This window comes from Rhinatrema bivittatum, chromosome 3, assembly GCF_901001135.1.
Source record: "Rhinatrema bivittatum chromosome 3, aRhiBiv1.1, whole genome shotgun sequence".
In the NCBI taxonomy this organism is placed as follows: domain Eukaryota; kingdom Metazoa; phylum Chordata; class Amphibia; order Gymnophiona; family Rhinatrematidae; genus Rhinatrema; species Rhinatrema bivittatum.
The window spans coordinates 571,850,084-571,870,411 of record NC_042617.1 but is presented as its reverse complement, the minus strand read 5'-3'; the positions used below and the strand labels follow the sequence as shown (position 1 = coordinate 571,870,411).

Sequence of the window (20,328 nt, the reverse complement as noted above, 5' to 3'; positions counted from 1 at the left end):
CTCCAAACGTTGCCTGGAAAAAATCCTTTGAATATTGGCTGATATGCGTGTCTGCACGGGTACATGAAAAGGCATGGTGGTTCAAGCAGACCTTCCCTCAGTCTGAATCGTGAAAAATGAACTAAAAGACCTCTACCCATGATGATCTCTATGCCTTTACAAGGACACATATTGACAAGATTATAGTTCTGTCAATGCTCTAAAATAGATTATAATCCGCTTTGAGACCATGCCTGGAAAGAAGTGATATATATCAAATGTTTGGAAATAAATAAATATATATAGAGAGAGATATAGATATGAATTTTTGTATCTCCCTCTCTTTCTCTTGCTATCTGTCTATCTCTATCTATACATATATCTCTCTATATGTAGACATATAGATATAAGTTAAATACAAAAAGCAGCAAAATTACAAAAAAGCTTTACCAAAAAAATGTTCCACAAAAATGGCACCTAGCCCGCAATAACAAAGGAACATTAAATCAGTAAAAAAGTAATTGGAAACCAGCTCATAGCCCAAGGGCAAACCAAATCCAAGGGCTTTACCCATCTGGCACAGTTCATCTCATTGAGTCGCTGAACCACTCATTCCAATCACTGCTGGTAGATGTGACCACATTGCTCTCCTTTTCATATAAAGCATCAGAAACAATGCCCATAGCCCACCCTTCGTGACAGTCCCAAAACAAACTTTCAAAAGCAGTCATACCACATGCATTTTTAGAGAAAAAAAACAAACCAAACCCTCCCTTTCCCTGACAGAGGCCCTTGTTTCTCCCCAAAAGGCTTCTTCAGAGGGTCGGCGCACGGAGGAGTAATTATAGTGCTCCCATATCAGAAGCGCGCCCTTAACTTCAAAAATCTTCAGCTTCCGCAGAAGTTGCTTCACCAGCAGGAAACCTGCATCTCAGTCTGCTAACATAAACTCATTTAAAATAAATGGCAGCTCCCATCTAAGACGCAGACAAGCGGCATACCTGGAATAAAGGACTCCATGCTTCACCCACCACCACGCTTCTCCTCATCTCACTGGAATTACTGTATGGGGTGACAGGTAGAAGAGAGACTGGTTGGGGTGGGGAGAGAGGGGCAGCCTGGTGTGTGTGTGAGTGTGTGGAGGGAGTGACTGGGGTGACTGTATGGGGTTTGGGGTGACAGATGAAAAAGAGAGACCGGTAGGGTTGTGACCGGTGAGAGACAGAATCAGATAGCCTGGCATGGAGGAGGACTGGTGACTGAGAGAGGTAGAGCCTGGTATTTAGGGGGATTGGTTGGGAAGTGAGAGACTAAAGTGTGGAGGGGACTGGTGAGAGAGATAGCGTATAGTGCACTGTCATGTGTGTAAAGTGGAAGAAGACTGGTGAGAGAGAGAGAGAGATAATGGTTGGCACGGAATAAAACATTGTATTGCGGAGCTTGCTTACACGGGCAGAGGTACTTTTTGGGACTGCAGTACTGCTGAGCTGGCCAACGGAGCAAGGATGACTGGCTGGCTGCTGCTTACTTACTGCTGACAGGCAGTGCACACAGTGTGCTGGCGTGTCATACGATGCGACAAAATTGGCGTCGAGAACGCTTTCGCGCATGATTGGAGTTGGCACGCACTAACTCCGAAATTAGGTGAAGAAACAAATACCCCCAAACTATTTTAAAAACGAAATCACAGACAACAACATGAAATGAAAACAAAACCCTTTGTGTAGTATTGATAAAAATCGGTTTGTCTTACCAGAGATGTGGGAGAATTATTTATACTGTACATCATAAGTGAACCATCCTGTGACTATTTTCTTTTTTTTTATCTTTACCTGGAATGCAGATTTTCAGCACTGTGCTTGATAATTCACTTCCTAGGGACAAGGCAATACAGGAAACACAGAGCGTGTGAATGAAAGAAGTCATTTTTCTTTCCTTAATGAGTATTTCTCTCTCCCTTTCCTTTGTCCCTCAAAACCTTGAAGGTATCCTTACGACGCCAGCAGGTGAGCGAGAGGCTGAACGAATGGGCGGTTTTCAGTGAGAAGAACAAGGAGCTGTGTGAGTGGCTGACCCAAATGGAGAGCAAGGTTTCTCAGAACGGGGACATCAGCATTGAAGAAATGATAGAGAAGCTGAAGAAGGTAAGCCCTCTTAGTATTTAACCTTTTAAATCTGACATGCAGAATTGTAGAAACCTAGAAGCGCTTACCCATCCTAAAGAGGCATGGTGGGGCCTTACGTGAATAATCCAGCGGAAAAGTAAGATCCCTGCAAGCCGCATTATGGCATGTTTGTAAACAACGTGAGAGGGAAAAGCCGAGAGCTGTAAAACTATGGTGGCAGAGTGGTGTGCATTAGTGGCAGCTGTGCAAGAGGTCGCAAACTGTGTTGCACAGTCCAGCCACAGAAGCAGGCTTAGATGGGTAATGCTGTTGCGTTCCATCTTTGCATTTCAACAGGTACCTGATTTGTAACAGAGGGACTCCCCCAGCTGTTACTCAGTGTCCCGAGCTGTCCAGCAGCACAGAATGAACCTTTTACTCCTGGGGCACAGGCCAGCTTTGAATCAGGCCCACGTTTATTAGTACTTAAAATATTCAGCAGCCACCAAGGGCACACGCTAAAACTGCTGTGCAGGTGACTGAGCATGAGGCAAAAGAGTGTGCATGCATTTTGAAAAATAAAATGCATGCGTGCTGTAACATGCTCCTGACCCAGCTGCGCCACTGAATATCCTGGCTAAATATCTGCCTAACTTCCTTAGCCTGCTAGCATTTAAGAGGTAGATATTTAGTGCTACTTAGCCAAATAAGTAGTGACTTATCCAGCTAAGTGGCAGCTGCTGAATATCCAGCTGCAATCAGCGGTTGCCACTTAGTAAAAAAAAATATTTATCCAGCTAAGAAATGAGCCGGATCTAGTGGATGTGATGTAAGCAGACTGCGGTGGCACTGCTTAGCTGGTTAACTTAGCCAGGTAAATGCCAATATTCAGACTTATCTGCATGCAGGTCTAAACTTAGCCATCTAAGTGGCAATTTTTACAGGGATGCTGCGGAATATCCCATGTAAGTTACCTGGATAAGTTTTATCCAGGTAACTTACTGGTCCACTTTTAATATCTCCTTCTGAGCATCTACTTCTCTGTGAACTGGCAAACAATTCCTTCCTATAAGAGATGTCACAACCATATTTAAAATGCATTTCTTTGCAAATTGCATTATTTATTTATGCTGGTATCTTTTCCTGCATCTGTGTATCTTTTCTGTAGTTTTGCCAGACTAAGGGAACTGTAAAATGAATTTAAAGCAATAAAATAACTTCATTGTAGTGTTTGAGTTTCTTTCTGCTGGCAACTCATCCACTTGTAAATGCATTCAAGCCTTTTAGCTTTGAAAAACTGATCTATGAATGTTCCATAGTTTTTTTATGTTCACTGCCCTGAATTTGGCCTTGGGTAGAGCAACCATAAATCATGATTTAATAATCCCAAACAAACACCAGTGAATGCTGTTTATACTTAGTTTTGGAAGTAGAGCAAGGCAGTACGGGCTTTTTGCCCCGGTCCCTTAAATGTGTAAGAATAACATGCCGTCAGTGTTCTCCATCCCCTTCCTAGTGAAGTTTGCTTTAGTCATAACTTTTATCTGATGCCTATCGATTGCTCAGGATTACCAAGATGAAATCGCCCTCGCCCAAGAGAACAAGCTCCAGCTGCAGGAAATGGGGGAGCGACTTGCGAAAGCCAGCAACGAAAGCAAAGCATCGGAGATCGATTACAAGCTGGGTAAAGTCCATGAGAGGTGGCAGCACCTCTTGGATCTGATTGGCGCCAGGTAAGACTCAGCCTCGTACCACCACAGAGCAGCGCCTGACCGTAACGCCGAGCCCGTGGCAGGCAAAGTTTGACATGGAGTTTACCACTCTGTGACGTGGTGCATGGTAATTCCCCCCCCCCCCCCCCCCCCCCCCCCTCCGGCAGGAATTCGTTTCGTGGATGCGTTTGCAGATTTTCCCCTTTGCCAGTCCCATGATGTTTCAGCTCTGCACCAAGAGGTTTATAAAAAGTCACAGAAATGAAATGCTTGCTTCTAGCCTTTCCGAGCCACGCACAGTCATGTGGCGGAAAATAAACTCTCTTTACGTGTAGGCACCTCGGCGTCCTTTGTGCTAAACAGACATGAGGCAAAGCCGCAGTGAGGAATTTCTGCATCAAAGTGTACAGCTCTAGAGTGCCAAACATTAATTTCATTTTATTTATTATTTATATACCACCCGATTAGAGCAACACCTGCCCACGTGTTATACCACACGGAAATAGTACAAAATCCAATCTGAAACAGTCTTTGCAAATCCAATCCCCTCCAGCCCTCCACCCCCTTCTCCAAACATCAAACCCTGCCATAAGAACTACCAGATCCATGTCGCTTCCAGCACAATCTGCCAGCGACATGTTCCCTTCCAAGTTACTCCACAGAGAACAGCCAGGTTTTTACTTTTTTATTCCGACAGACATAAAATCAAGTTCCGACTTGACATCCAGAGAGGCCGAGTTCCAAAGCTGGACCAGCCACTGAAATTGCTTGTGTACAAAATGAAATCTTACGCATTTCCGTCACACTGAGGAATCTGTAACAAAGCACCCTGAGAAGAATAGAGGGCACACACTGTGGTATTCCACTCAATTAATCTCTGTAAATATCCCAGACCTTCACTCCTCAAAACCTGAAACAACAAAGCCATGAGTTTGAATTTCACTCTTAACTTCAAAGGCAACTACTGGAGTTTACGTAGTGGAGGGGGCTGCACACAAAGCTGGCCACAGATAACTCTGACTGCCTTATTCTGCATCACCTAGAGTCATTGAATGCTCTTCTTGGAGAGACCTAAAACAGACAGATACAGTAGCTTAGTAATGGTATCACCAAGACCTGTACTACCAGGCGAAACGATGAAATATCCAATAAAGCAGTTTCTTATCAGGAGCAGACTGACTGATGATAAACCCTAGACAAGGAAGTGCAGTATTATAGTTTTACAGGTCACATCATTAGCTCAAGCTTTTTTAAGCAATTACATTGGCCAAAATGTTTTATTGATCATTCAGTTGACTCTCAAACAAAGTAAAATCTTTAAGATTCCAGATAGTGGTGCGCCCGTAAAACCTGCCTTGCAGAATTCAGACCAAAAAATTAATACAAGTGAATCGTTGTTCATGCTGACGGATAAGAGTAGGACAGTATGCTCTACCTACTCTGTGTGAAATCACCTGACTACTACACTCAGACCTCTTCTGTCTGGAGCACACCTTGTCACGTGAAATAGCTATGAGACTTGCACAGTGGATACATTCACATCTAAACATGCTTAAACCTAGGCTTCAGTGCTACAACATTCCTAAGCCCCATGAGTGGGGAAAATATCAGGGCATATTCAATGACTCTAGGAGACATTCTTTCTCATGCAACAAAAGAATGTGAAGGACGGTTCTAGGCAATATTAGGGGTCTGTCCCACAAAGATGAGTTAATCTTTGCATGATTGTTTTGTTCTCCTCCGTGTCTCTCAGGACAAGCCTATAAGGCCGGATTTTAAAAGCGCACAGAAAAAAATTGCCACGTACGCGCATGGTGGAGCCCTGCGCGCATATTTTCAAAAGGGCGCGGCCACACACGCAAGTGGCGATAGGCGCACAAGTGCCGGACACTAAAAAAGGGGCCAGCTGGGGGGCGTGGTCTGGGTGGGAAGAGGCGGGGTGGGACGGAGGCAGGCCGGGACAGTGGCTATTAGCCGCCGTCCTGGGAAGCACTCCTCGGCACCCCCTTACAGTGCCTCCCGTGAATAGGAAGGCAGATGGGGTTTACCTTGTCCAGAAGGCTGTTGGATTCGATAAGCGTCAGCTGCTCCACCAATAGGTAGTGGTCGAATCTGCTCTCTTGAAGGCCAAATGCTCTTGGACCCACTCCTCAGCATCCCCAGGGAAGGACCAAATAGCGTTGGATGCCCTTGGGAGGAAAGTGTTCCAAGGCACCATGCTTATTGCCCATAGCACTGCCTACCAGCACCACATGGGCCAATATTCACAATACATCTGGAACAGATGCAAGAGGTGGCCAAGTAGCTGCCTCAACAGCAGCAAGACACCCTTATGTCACTGGTGCACAAAGATTTGGAGTATGGAAAACACGAGGTCCATGCGACCTATGGTGTTTTCAAAATGGCATCGAGGGTCTCTGCAGTGGGAATCAGCACCTACAGGCTGGCATTGCTGTGGGCCTCATATCTCAGACTAGAGGTGCAGGAATGACTCACTGATGTGCTGTGCACCGGAGAGACTCTCTTTGGAGATAGAGTGAAGGATGCTGTGACCCAGCTCCAGGACCACCACCACTCTGGGCCCGACCAGGAAGCTGTCAAGATTAGGGGCCCTGGAAGTGTTTCTTTCACCAGAGGAAGTACTGTCCTCCTCTTCCTCGATTCTGTACACACCATCAGAGCTCCCACAGCCATTCCTCAGCCAGCTCCTCAGTCAACTCCGAGGATGAGGTTTTGACGGCTGTAGGCAGCATAAGCCTGTTGCTCATACCTGGGATGATGGACCCTCTGGTCAGGGGAAGGCTGCTGTTCTTTGTGAACCAGTGGCCCAATGTAACCTCATACCAATGGATTTTATCCATCATCTGCCAGGGATACCAATTATGGAATGGAGAGTGATTTGGTGTCCCACCAAATCACTCTCCATTCCCATCTTGGGGGCCAGTAGTGCATCAGGAGGTGCTACAAATGGAGCTCTCCTCCCTCTTAACAGCAAGGGCGGTCAAACCCATACTACCAGGGCAAAGAGGCCGGGGACTCTACGCCAGGTACTTCCTAAGAGCTGGAGGACTCCGTCCCATCCTAGACCAGAGGGCCTTGAACAAGTTTCTAAGAAAAGAAAAGTTCAAGATGGTTTCCCTGGGTACTTTAACCCCCACCTCTTGCAAAAAGGGGACTGGCTATGCTCCCTTGACCTAAAGGACACATACACCCATATCGAGATCTTCTATGGTCACAGGAAATATCTCCGATTTGAGGTGGGAAAACAGCACTTCCAATACTGGGTGTTGCCATTTGGGCACGTGTCTGCCCCACAAAATGCCTGGACAAGTGCATGCTTTCCTGTATCTGGACAATTGGTCAAGAGTATGTCTCAGGCAGGGGCCATCCGGTGCATGCACTTGACCTTACGGGTGTAGAAGTTACTAGGGTTCATTCTCAACTACCCAAAATACCATCTCGGTCCGTCATCTCAATTGGACTTCATCGGAGCCCTGCTAAACATGGCTCAAGCAAAGGTCTTTTTGCCATGCCAGAGGGCCATTGTTCTGGCAACCATTGTGACACAAGTGCAACAGAGCCAGCAGGTACATGTTGAGGATGTTGGGTCACATGGTCATGACAGTCCATGTCACTCCCTTTGAACGATTACACATGTGCAGAGCCCAATGGACTCTGAGGTCACAGTGGCAGCAGGTCACTCAGAGTCTCCAGGATTGCATCTGTGTCACTTTGTTTCTCCAGGACTCTTTGTCCTGGTAGCGGGTACTCTTCAATCTGTAACGAGGAGTTTCCTTTCGGAGTCTCCCTACCCAAATTGTGCTAACCACAGATGCATCTACCCTGGGATGGGGAGCTCATGTGGATGGGCTCGGCACCAGGGGCTGTGGTCTGTTCAGGAACGTTCTTGTGAAATCAACTTTCTGTAGCTTCGGGTGATCAGATATGTGCTATGGACTTTCAGAGATCAGCTGCCAGCAAAATGTCCTGATCCAGACCGACAACCAAGTTGTGGAGATCTGGCCCTGGCCCATGGGATGGTGCTCAGGGCCATGTACCTGGCCGGAACAGAGAAAGTGATGGCAGACAGGCTGAGACGAGCCTTCAGACCCCATGAGTGGTCCCTGGACCAGGTGGTAGCAAATAGGATTTTCTGCCTCTGGAGGAGCCCAGACATAGATTTGTTCACATTCCCCTACAACCAGAAAGTGCCTTGGTTATGTTCCCTGTCCAGGTCAGACAGCAAACCAGCCTCAGATGCCCTTGCTTGTCATTGGGGCAGGGGTCTTTTGTATGCGTATCCTCTGATTCCCTTAGTGGTAAAGACTCTCTTGGAGTTTTGCGAGGGCAGAGGGACTATGATCCTCATAGCCTCTCATTGGTCGAGACAGGTCTGGTTTCGTTTCCTGTGGGAGTTTTCAGTCCAGAAACTGATCAGTCTGGGGACTTCCCCAAATCTCATTATGCAAGAACAGGGCATGCTGCAGCATCCCAACCTCCAGGCCCTGTCACTCGCAGCTTAGATGGTGAGAGGTTAATCCTGCAGCTTTTGATCAAATGAAGGAGGTTTTCCGTGTGGTCTGAGCAGAAGGTCCTAGAACTGTTCTCCTGCCCCACACAAAAACTGCTTGACTACCTTCTTCATCTTTCGGAGGCTGACTTAAAAAACAACTCCATCAGGGTTCATTTTAGTGCAATTGGCACATACCACCATGGTGTAGATAGCATCTCCTTCTGTTATACCTTGGTGGGACTGCATCTTGGGAGTCATGTCAAGGCTCATTCTGTCAGAGTCATGGCAGCGTTGGTGGCCCATTTGCGAGTAGTTCCGGTGGAGGAGATCTGCAATGGGATCTCCTCCACCGGACAGTAATGGGATGTGAATGTGTGGAGTTCTCTCCACACATTCACATCCACACATTCACATCCACACATTCACATCCCATTACTGTCTGGATAGGGATGGCCAACACAAAAGTAGGTTCAGCCAGTCTGTCCTGAGGAACCTGTTCAAGGTGTATCAAGATGTAGAACCCAACTCTCCCAACCTAGGGACCGTTGTTTGGGTTCAGACTGTCTCCCCCTCTTATCAATAGCACCAGTGTTGTTGTGCCCATTGGCACCTGATTGTTTGTCTATTGGCCCCTTTTCTGTTGGGGGGCAGCCTGTAACTAGGGATTCACCCATGTGTATGGACTTCCATCCTGCTTGTCCTGGGAGAAAGCAGAGTTGCTTACCTGTAGTAAGTGTTCTCCAAGGACAGCAGAAATGTGTAACCATATAGCAGTTGTTCCAAAGTTCAAAAATTATGATGAAGAAATAGTTCAAAGGCTGTTTTATTCAGAATTTTCACTCCAGACATTTCATAAAGCAGTATAAGTCCCCGACACAGTCCGTTTTTCACCGGAGGGGCTCCATTGAGAGGGGCACCAAGGAATATTTATACCGTCATTCTGTTATTTTCAGTCATGGCAGTTTACAGCAAACAGTTAAGTAATGTATCTTTCAATTAGCATATATTATTTTAAAGTAACTTTCATCATGTAAAAACCTCTTCCACACGATGTAAGGTAGTCTTCCTTGGTGTCCCTCCCTTTGCAGCCCCTCTGGCAGAACACGGCCCGTGTTGGGGACTCGTACTGCTTTATGAAACTTCTGGAGTGAAATTTCTGAATCAAACGGCCTCTGAATTATTTGTTCTTCGAAATTTTTTAACTCTGGAACAGCTGTTGTACGGTTACACATTGGACGAACTTAATGTATCTATGACGAGCTTTTGAGAATTATCCTCTCTTCCTCGGGGACCTAGCATTTGGAAATCATGTTCCTGAGGTTTCTTTAGCAGTGAAATGGGATTAGGCAGATGGTGGTAGTTATCCTGTTACACGAGCTACAGTGGTTTAGATCCTTCACACATAAGTATGCCAAGGAAGCAGAATATCCATGAGCGACATGTAGAAGGCTCCTGGGTAGAACATAGGTAGCTAGACTAAAACTAAACGTAGTGCTGCGTTGCAAAGTCAGGAAGTGGGGTTTTGCTCATTCTGCCAGGGCTGTGTGGTTTCTAAAGGTGTGGCATGGTACAGAGTTTTAAAAACTTCTTAGATTGCAGGTCCCAGTTGCGCTGGGTGCCTCGTGCCTGAGGTGTGGCTCTTCCTCAGGTAGCAGAAATCAAACAAAAGAGCTGCGATCATGCAGGAGAGAGGCTTTGCATGGGTTACCCTCGTAGAGCTGATTGATGAACAAATAAATAAACTGCTGTTTTAATTTGGGCTACCACCACCAGGAGGATTCCTGGACTGCAGAAATGTAATCTGAAGGATGCTTTGTGAAACAAAGAATTGACTAGCGGCTCACCTGAAAAAAATCAAATTTCTGTTTGTGAATATTTTCATGAAAAATCAGTAAAATGTGCATATTTCAAAATTATTAGATTTAAATGGAAAACCTTCCACACCAAAAAAATGAAAAATGTCAAAATTGACTAGTTCTACATATTTTCAACATTAGAAGAAAAGGGGGAAGAAAAAGGGAATTTGTGAACAAGATAAGGGCAAACTTTACATTTGTTTTTATCTTTCCTCAAAAGTGTTCCTATTTGTGGTTGGTCCAGTTGCCCAATGGCGGTCTTTTGCTGGTATACAGGTGGTTTAGGTACGATTCCCAAGCCTGTAATTCAGGATCCTACAGAGAAAGCATTCACCCCCCTTCCCCTGCAGAGGAAGGGAGTCAGAGTTACCACCAGACTCAGGGGATACACATATCGGGTTCAGGAGAGACTTCTAGTCAATGATCCCAGTCCAAGAACTATCGCTTCTAGGTTAAACGGGAGGCAGAGATGGTTAAAACAATTGGGAAAAACCTTGAGTAGTTACGATTGAAGGCTCGCCTGCCCTGAAGATAACTAGTGTCCTAATTCAGATACAGAACCAACCCACCCCCCCTTAGAGTGGAGGCTGAAGATTTTCATATGGCTGGGTTCTCTAGAGCGGTGGTCCCCACCCCTGTCCTGGGGGCCCACCAGCCACTCGGGTTTTCAGGATATCCACAATTGCACGAGAGAAAATTTGCATGCACTGCCTCCATAACATGCACATTTTCTCTCATGCATATTCATTGTGGATATCCTGAAAACCCAACTGGCTGGTGGGCCCCCAGGACAGGGTTGGGGACCACTGCTCTAGATCATCAAATCCAGTTTGAAATTACTGGGTAGGAAGTTGGTTGAGCAGCAGGACTTGGGGTGGTAGTCCTGATGAAGGAAAAATGACCAATAGGTTACCACATGTTTTAAGGTCAGGGCCCAGTCCTCTTCAATATGACTTTATATGTGACACTGGCAAGAAGAAAAGGATGCCTCTTTGCTAATTATATGAAAATCATGCCAGAGATGTTGAAAGATTAAATGTGACTTTAACAGTTCCACAGTTGGCCAAGTGTTTACCAGCTACACTTTAATCTCTCCCCAAAATGCAAAATCATGCATTAAAGTGTAGACATTCAAGGGATACATACAATTTTGAAGGGGAAAAACTAGTAATCACCCCACAATAAAATACCCTGGGGTCATCATCTTTGTGGTCCACAAGATAGCTAGTCAGTGTGCCAAAGCAGCTTAGAAAGCTAATAATATATTTGCGTGTATAAAGTAGTCTGTGTACTACATTGTAGTGATGGTCATTCATTTTGGTAAATTTTTACATGCAAAAGTTTGATTTTACTTGCATAAAATGGCATTAATGCACATGGCATGGGATAAACACTGTGGATTCCTGAAAGCTAGAGGATGGGAATGAAGAGAAGGGTGCGTGGGGGTAACTCGCTGGTGCAGCGGTTACTTCCCTTAACCAATAAGCCTTGATACCTTTAATGTAACTCCAACATTGCTCTCTGCTTCAACAGCAGGGGGGAAAAGGGGTGTTAGATTCAGACTACAACAACAAGGGCCCTGACTTTTACAGTCTGCGGAACTGATAAGCATGGGGGCAACCTGCACGGAGAGCAATTAATACCACCCTTAACTGAAGGCATGGGTTTACTACCCTTAACCAATAAGCCTTGATGCTTTGATGCAACTACAACATTGCTCTCTGCTTTGATGGCGGCGGGGGGGGGGGGACGACGACAGGAATTGAATTGAGGTGACCACCAACACGGACCCTGACTTTTACGATCTGGGTACTGATAAGTGAAAAAGCACAAGACTGCTTCTAGGGCCAAGTCCATACGCAAAATACATCAGCACCGTCTGAATTTTCAAGAAGGCTCATCAAATAATTGCACGGAGTGGCAGTTGCTACTGGTAAGGGAAACATGGGGTAACCTGCACGACGCAGCAGATACTGCCTTAAGAAGCTTGCTGGATGAAATAGATGGACCATTTGGTTCTTTTCTTCAGTCATTACTATGTTATTATGTAAAATAAACACCCAGTGATACATAGGTTCCAAAGTCAGGTATCACTAGTACAAAAACGGAAGCAACATTACCTGTGCATAGGTCTTTGAGACACCACCTTGAGTACTATATTCAATTCTGGAGACCACATATATAGAAGGACATTGACAACAAAGAGGCAGTTCCCAGAAAACAAGGAACATAGAAATGTGGTGGCAGAAAAAGAGCATATGGATTATTTAGTCTGCCCATCCACACCAACGAATTCACCTTACAATTCCCCTCACTCCCTTAGAGATCCCCTGTATTTACCCCATGCTTTCTTGAAATCAGATACTGTCTTTGTCTCCACCATGGATCTACCACTCTCTCTGTAAAGAAATATTTCCTTAGATTACTCCTGAGTCTACCCCTTTTCACCCTCATCCCATGACCCCCATCTTTTGAAAGAGGCTCACCTCCTGGGCATGGAAACCTTGGAGGTATTTAAATGTCTCTATGATAACTCTTCTATCCAGCCTTTCCTCTAGGGTTCACATGTCTGTCCACGCATACTTTAGAATGAAGATCACTGACCCTTTTAGTAGCCACCCTCTGGATGACTCCAACTGGTTTATATCCTTTTAAAAGTGCAGTCTCCAGAATTGTATATAATATTCCAAATGAGGTTTCACCAAGGACCTACACAGGTGCAGTATCACCCCTTATTTCCTTCTGACTATTCCTATCCCTATGCAGCCAAGCATCTTTCTGGTTTTTGCAATCACTTTATACATCTGTTTGGCCTCCTTAAGATCATTAGATATGATGATCCCCAGATCCCTCTCTTCTTTCATACATAGAAGAATTTCACCCCCATACTGTACCTCTCCCTGGGATTTTGCAGCCTAAATGCACAATTGCATTTTTTTTAAAATTAAGTCTTAGATGTCAGACTCTCTAGACCATTTTTTGAACTTCACTAGATTTGTCCTCATATTTTCCACACCTTCCTGGCTGTCTACCCTGTTGCAGATTTTGTAATATCAGGAAAAAGTCAAAACTTTCCCAACAATCCTTCGGCAATGTCGTTCATGGAAAATGTTGAAAAGAACCAGTCCCAGGACCGATTCCTGAGGCATACTGCTAGTAACACTCCTCCTCGGAGTGAACTCAGTTTACCTCTACCCTTTGACGTCTTACACGCAACCATTTTCTAACCCAGTTAGTCTCTCAGGACCCATATCAAGACCACTCAATTCGTTTATAAGTCAACTACATAGAACAGTTTCAAAGGCCTTAATGAAATCCAAGTGCACTACATCTAGTGCTCTCCCCTGATCAAACTCTCTGCTCACCCAATCAAAGAAATTGATCAGATTCATCTGACAAGATCTAGCTCTGGTAAAACCATGCTGACGGGTCTTGCAGTCCAAACTGCTCTATCCTATATATATATCTATTTTTCTGTTTTATGTAAACCGGTATGATTTGCATTTTAATGTAAGAATGTCGGTATATAAAAATTCTAAATAAATAATAAATAAATAAATCCTCTATTTTAGCAGTGATTCTAGTAATTTGCTTACCACAGAAGTCAGACTAGCCAGCCTCCTTCTTATTTCCACTTTTGTAGGAGCCACATCTGCTCATCTCCAGTCCTCTGGAACTAATGCCCACTGTAAAGAAGCATTGAATAGGGCAGCCAGGAGAACTTTCACATCTTCTCTAAGTTCCCTTCACACCCTCGGATATATCCCATCCAGCTCCATTGCTTTATCTACTTTGAGGCCGATATTGAGCACTACTTAGCCAGCTAAGTGGCAGCCGCTGAATGTCTGGTGCCAGACAGAAAAGCACTTATTTGGCTAACTAGATAGCCAGATAATTGGTGGGCAGGATATGGGCATTCTGGGGAGGAGCGAGTTATCCGGCTAACTCAGCCGAATAAATAGCAACATTCAGACTTATCCAGTTAAGTTAGACCTGCTCAATAGCAAATCTAAAGTTAACTGGATTAGACATATCCAGCTAACTAGCGATTTTTGGGGGTATATTCAAAGGTATCCAGTTTCGTAAGCTAACCGGATAAGAGTTATCTAGCTAGCTTACAAGGCATATTCAGCAGCAGCCATGTACATTCAGCAGCATGGCATATTCAGCCATGCTGCTGAATATGCCTTGTAAGCTGGCTAGATAACTCTTATCCGGTTAGCTTACGAAACTGGATACCTTTGAATATCTAAATTTAATTGGCTCCTCATGAACACACTATTCTGAAAATCATTTGAGGTTTACCTCATTTCCAAAGCTATTTGTGTTCATTTTATGTGGTCCTGTTCCTGATCCTTCCACCCTGATCATCGAACAGAAATATTTGTTAAGCAATTTTACTCTTTCCTCATCAGCCTCTACATATTCCTCCCCTTCACCTCTGAGTCTCACAATGCCACTTTTGCACTTCCTTCTATCCTAAAATATATTTTAAAAATGGCTCTCCCTGTTTTACCATATTTGCTGATTTTTCTTCTCTTTGCATCTTTGCATTTCAGACTTTTTCGCAGCTTCTTGTAACTTTTCTAGATGTTATCTGTCTTCTTCTTTCCTCGATCTCTTGTGGTTTATGAACGCTAACCTTTTCTCCCTTACCTTTTCAGCTCCTTCTTTAGAAAATCATAGCAGCCCCAACTATTTACTTTCCTAACAAAAAGGTTTGTCGCTCTTGTAATATCTCCTGTTCATTTTGCTCACTGTTGTTCTAAGTTCCCTAGGTTTTCCTATTCATCTAACTCCTTGAGATATTCCCCCCATTCTAACAGTTTCCCTAAAATCTAGGGAAATCTTTAAATTAACCTTCACCATCTGGTAATCACTGGATCCTAGATGATTGTCCGCTACAACTTCAGAAACAGTAAGCACCAGGTCCAGTATCACACCCTCTTGTGTGAGCTCCGTTGACGGAACAGTTCTCCCTGCTCCGTTGACGGAACAGTTCTCCCTGCTTCTAGAAGACACCACAGCCAGGATGTCCCAGTCAGCATCCGGCAGATTGAAATCCCCTAACAATAGTGCTTCCCCTCTCATAGCGATTGTGTGATTCTCCTCCATTAAATTTCTATCTATTTATTCTGTCTGTGATGGAGGTCTGTATATTACACCAATATAAATAGATGTTCCATTCCTTCTTTCCATTTAACATACAGTTCCCGCTCCTTTCCTCGTAAGCTTTGTAATTCCTTTGCTTTAATATTATTTTATTACAGCATATATATAGTACTCTGCCTCCTCCTTTCCTTCCTACCCTGTCTTTCATGAATAGATTGTAGTCCCATATAACTATGTCATGGTTTCTCATGTACCATGTCTCCGTGATAGCCACTACAACCAAGTCAGCCTCTTCCATGACTCCCTCTAGATCCGGGGCTTTATTTTGCTTACTACGAGCATTAATATACATAGCTTTCCAGGTGCCGCCCTTTTTCCTCATTCTATACAAGTGTTTAATGCTGCATGTCCTGGTTTAAAAGCCATACGTTGACTAAAAGTGCTAAAGATGCATCCTCTGGAAGGGAAACGGGAGATATGATACAAACATTCACTATCTAGCAGAATTCAATGAAGTACCGAGAGGAAGCAGAATGAGAAGCTCAAGGACTGAAGGTCATCTTATAACACCAAAGGAATGAAAGCTCAAATGAAATGAGAGCAAACGCTAGAAAAAACGTCAGCAGAGCTAAACGGTGGCAGAATTCAAGCGTGCACGGGCCAGACACAGAGGAGATTTAGTGGCGTAAGGAGTAAAACACCGCAGATTAAGACCTGAAACAAGCAGAAATGTGCACTGCGGGTGGATTTCATCTGCTGGCATCTTCTGTTTATATCTAAGTAACTTAAATAAATAGAAAAGGATTGTAATTAGTGAAAATGGGGCTATATCTAGTCAGCACCTGGCTTTGTGGAGGGCAAGATTCAAAGCCGTTTACCCAGATAAGTTGGCCTGTCTGCAAATTGCCATCCTCCAAGCTGCTAAAACATATACGTAGGCTTCAGAACATGCGTTGCTTTAGGGCAATTCCTTGGGATGTGCTCAGATCCAGAGTGTAACACAAGCGCGTGGACTTGGGAATTTAGCCCACACGCTTCGCAGCTGCTAATTTTCAAATAACACGTGTCGTTTCCCTTGTGAGACTTGACTGGTGCCCAAACGTCTTTGCAAATAACGCAGGCTATTCAGAACTGCCCCCAAGTGGGGGGATAACTTTCTGACTGCCTGCACTGGCACAAAGTCTGCAGGTACTTTTTACCCGCATTCTTTACGCTAATTTCAAAAGTGAAAGGCCTTCCCCTTTGAAAATGATTGCAGGCAAACCAGCCGTACATTTACGCACGCTAAGTTTTGTGGGTAGCTTTCTGGAGAAAGTCTATGTGCATGCTTCGGAGTGTGCAAACGTCTGCACATAGTTTCAAATCTCCAGCTCCAGGTCTGCCACTGAGGCCCTACGCGCGGACTTTTACCACCTATAGCAGACAATCTTTCTGTAGATCTGACTTTGAAAATGACCCTTCCTCTGTGTGAAGGAAAACCGTAAAGACTGATAACCTGAAAAGATACTACATCTGATCATCCTAGTGCTTTTCCTGCCTGCTTTGACAAGGGTTGGCTTCTTTCTTTTTTTTTTCGTATTGACAATCTGAAAATGTTGGCACTTAAAGATGCAAACTGTAGTAAGAGAAACTCAGCAGCAGCAGCAGCTGCTCAATAGTGCCTGGCAGCATGGGCACGTTCGGTTGCTTAATTTTGTTCATTTTACTGCAGCTGAAAACGAATGCTTGTCAGCAAACTTCAGATTCTTGTTTAACCGACCCCGGCTGCGCCCTTACATGTTACAAAGGCAGCGCTTTTAAAACCAATAATACATAGGGAGCGATATTCAAAAGGTTTTACATAGGTAAATGCAGGTTTACTAGTGATGTGCAGGCCAAAAAAAATGTTTGTCTTGTGTGTCATTTTGGACAAAGTTCCCCAAGGTTTTGCTTTCCCACTGCTTCAAAGTCGGTGCAGAATATCAGGTGCCAAAGTCCCTGCTATACCCCACAAGCCGCACGTTTTAAGCGGAAAACCTTCCATTTGAAAATGAGCTTGCAAGCCGCGTGAGGAAAGTGACAGCCGACCTCGTGGTTTGGAAGGAAGCACGGTTTTTCCGATGTGCTGTACAAGGTGAAATTTGAAACCGGCGCGCACACGTGCCAGCTGACGCCCAGGGACGTGGCTATTTTATAAGTGGGCACGCGCCTGGGCATGCAAATCCCGCTCCTACCATGTAAGTGGGGGGGAGTTTAAAGGGGACACGAGCCGACACCATTGCCGGTTTTCCCAGTTCGTTCCCAGTTAAGGAATAGGACTTCCAAATCCCCATGGTTTAATAGCCTTCCTTCCCCCAGTTAGCTCCAACCCTTAAAACCCCCGTTCATCTGCTTAGTTTTATTTTTGATTTATCGCTTACACATCATCCATAACAAAGGTAAAGTTATGCGGCAGGGGGACGCCGGCGCGAGCCAGTGCTCGTAGTTACGTGTAAATTTCTGGTTAAAATCCCATAACATCCATGTCCTACCCAGACCGTGCACAGGCTCCGCCCCTTTCCTAGATGTGCATGCAGCGGCATTTACTCACACATCCGGGCGGCTCGTAAAATCGGCTCAGTGCGCGCCAGCCCAACGTATTTGCACATGACCAGATTGATGTGCGTGTCGGGCTTTTAAAATTCACTTGTACGCTCTTTTTCCATTCTCAATGTAGAAATATGCAGAAAGAGCGTCGGCTTTAATAAACCATGAAATCTTGCCTAATATCGCTGTAACAGTGATGAAGCAGCAAGTTTTAACATCCATTCTGGGAGAGCTTTCAATCCCTGCGAGGGAACTTGCAGTTCTACAAGCTAATTTTGAAAGGAAAGCTCCCTGTGGAGTTTCCTTTTGAAAATTCGGAACCGGTAGGGACAGCAGATTTTTTTTAAAAAGCATGTAGGGATTTTGTACCTGCTTGCACCCGTGTCTGTTTTATTTTCCTCACCCCCAGCCCCATCCCTATCTCCAGCGACAGAAAGTGTAAATGCTATGCTTCTGACCAAAAACTTGTCCAGATAGCTCCATAGATAGCCAAGCGAATTCCTATGAAAACTGACTTCACTATTCTGCCAGCTCTAATTGATTAGTTGATACAAACCAAATTTCCTTACTAAAAGTTCATTAGTGCAAAATGGAAAATTTCTTGTCATGACAAAACTAAATAGTTTCTGTTTGAGATGTATTTATGTTGACTTGTTTGATGATGGCACAGATTTTTTTTATGATGGTGAACATGTCTTATACCTCTTAACCTGCTGAGCTATAAATGAGTGAGGTTTTTTGTGGCAATCAATTACTTATGGATTTGTTCATAAGAACTTGCCATACTGGGTCAGACCAAGGGTCCATGAAGCCCAGCATCCTGTTTCCAGCAGTGGCCCATCCAGTCTACACGTACCTGGCAAGTACCCAAACACTAAGTAGATGCCATGCTACTGTTGCCAGTAATAGCAGTATTCTGTGCCAGTGAAGTCTATGGAAGTGAGTGCAATAGAGTGATTGTCTTCTAATGCGTGCTAACTCAGAGTGTCATTCATCAAATGGTGTTAGGGCGTTATCGCATGCGTTTTACACGCACAGTCATACATATGAACAGCACAGTTACCATCAGTGAAGATTTAATGTGATTCAGAGGGATGGAAGGTAAAAAAAGAAGAGCAGAATTTTACACTTTACTCTCGCCCTGCCTTGTTTGCAGCTAGGTAGAGAGAACATGGTGTAAAATCTACTTTTTTTTACCTTCCATCCCTCCAAATAACATTAAATCGTCACTGATGGTAACTGTGCTGTTTGTACGTATGACCGTGCCCCCAAAGCCCACCCCTACAAACCTCACCCCGGGTTCATAATGCCCCCCCCCCCCTCTTACAGTGGTATAAAAAGTTCACTTATAAGTGACCCTCCACAGAGGTGCTCTCTCTCTCTCTCTCTCTCCCTCTCCCTCTCTGCCTGGACTGCCATTTGCAATAAATAACTGTGATGTGACTATAACAAGCGATATCAGAAAAAATTAGCCTAACCACACCTCTTTTTTTTTTAAATCGTGGGTGCTGTGTGCTATATTTATAGCAAAATGCCGAACCCTCCTCTCAGACAGGTAGCGCTGCTTCATTTTCATGAGTGCAGCATGTGAGGGGGTGCGACGTGGCTGCTTCTCTGAGACTGAGTGCCATGCCCACCTTTTTGACCTTTCTTTCCTATGAATTTCCTGCCGCTGCGTCTGAAGGAGGGAAGAGTTCTGCAGAAAGTCAGCCACAAATGCCTTCCCTTTTCCTGCGTCCCCTTTCCCTGGCCTCCCAGAGACCTTCAAACTGTCCTCCCTAGTGAATAGGCTGACTACAGCAAAACCTGCACAGCCCCCACATCCTTGACAGCTTTGCTTTTATTATTTTTTTTTTTTGGCTGCATGCTTTCAATAAGACCTGGGACAGTTGGGTCTGCAACTGTCCGCAGATCGCACAAAAGGCCGCTGTTGTTTTATTCCTGCTTGAGGTCAGTGCCGTGCATGCCGGCAGAACCAGCCTTGGCACATGTTGCTGAACGTTGAGTTTTATTTAGAAACATGACCGCTTGTCCCTGCAACTCCGTCTCACGTTATGAGGCCGCCTCTAATAACATTTGTGGAAAGTACGAGCAGCCCACTTGATTTACCGGGTTCACCAGCAGCAGAGGAGAAAGTCTGCCTCTGGGCGCCGTTCTTGCAGGCTTTTAGGTTTCATGGTCCTGGTTTTGGTGCTGGGAGCCTTGATGGTGGTGGTGGGAGCAGCAGCAGCAGTGGATTTTTGTGCAGAGAGGATGGCAGACGATGGCAGTGTGGATTCAGACCTCCCTGACTGCAACTGCGACATCTCAAGGCAGGCAGTTCCCTTCATTTCTCATGCATTGATCTGTTGTTATTGTTCCTCACTAAGCTTAGCTTAATGTGGGCCGAGTTAGGTCCAGGACGTAGCATTGCTCCATTGAGTGCATTGATTGCACCGATTTGTTTTGCCGGAGTCACTGGTGCTTTATTGATCGGCATTCTGTAT

At 44.8% G+C, this 20,328-nt stretch overlaps 1 protein-coding gene across 1 annotated transcript in view; it reads left to right on the top strand.

Moving 5' to 3' along the window:
• The window catches only part of SYNE1 (spectrin repeat containing nuclear envelope protein 1), a 966,955-nt gene that overhangs the window by 832,732 nt on the left and 113,895 nt on the right, over window positions 1-20,328 (top strand). Inside the window, 2 exon segments of the mRNA XM_029596918.1 lie at window positions 1,965-2,123; window positions 3,651-3,817. Of these exon segments, the coding sequence (XP_029452778.1) occupies window positions 1,965-2,123; window positions 3,651-3,817 (326 nt within the window).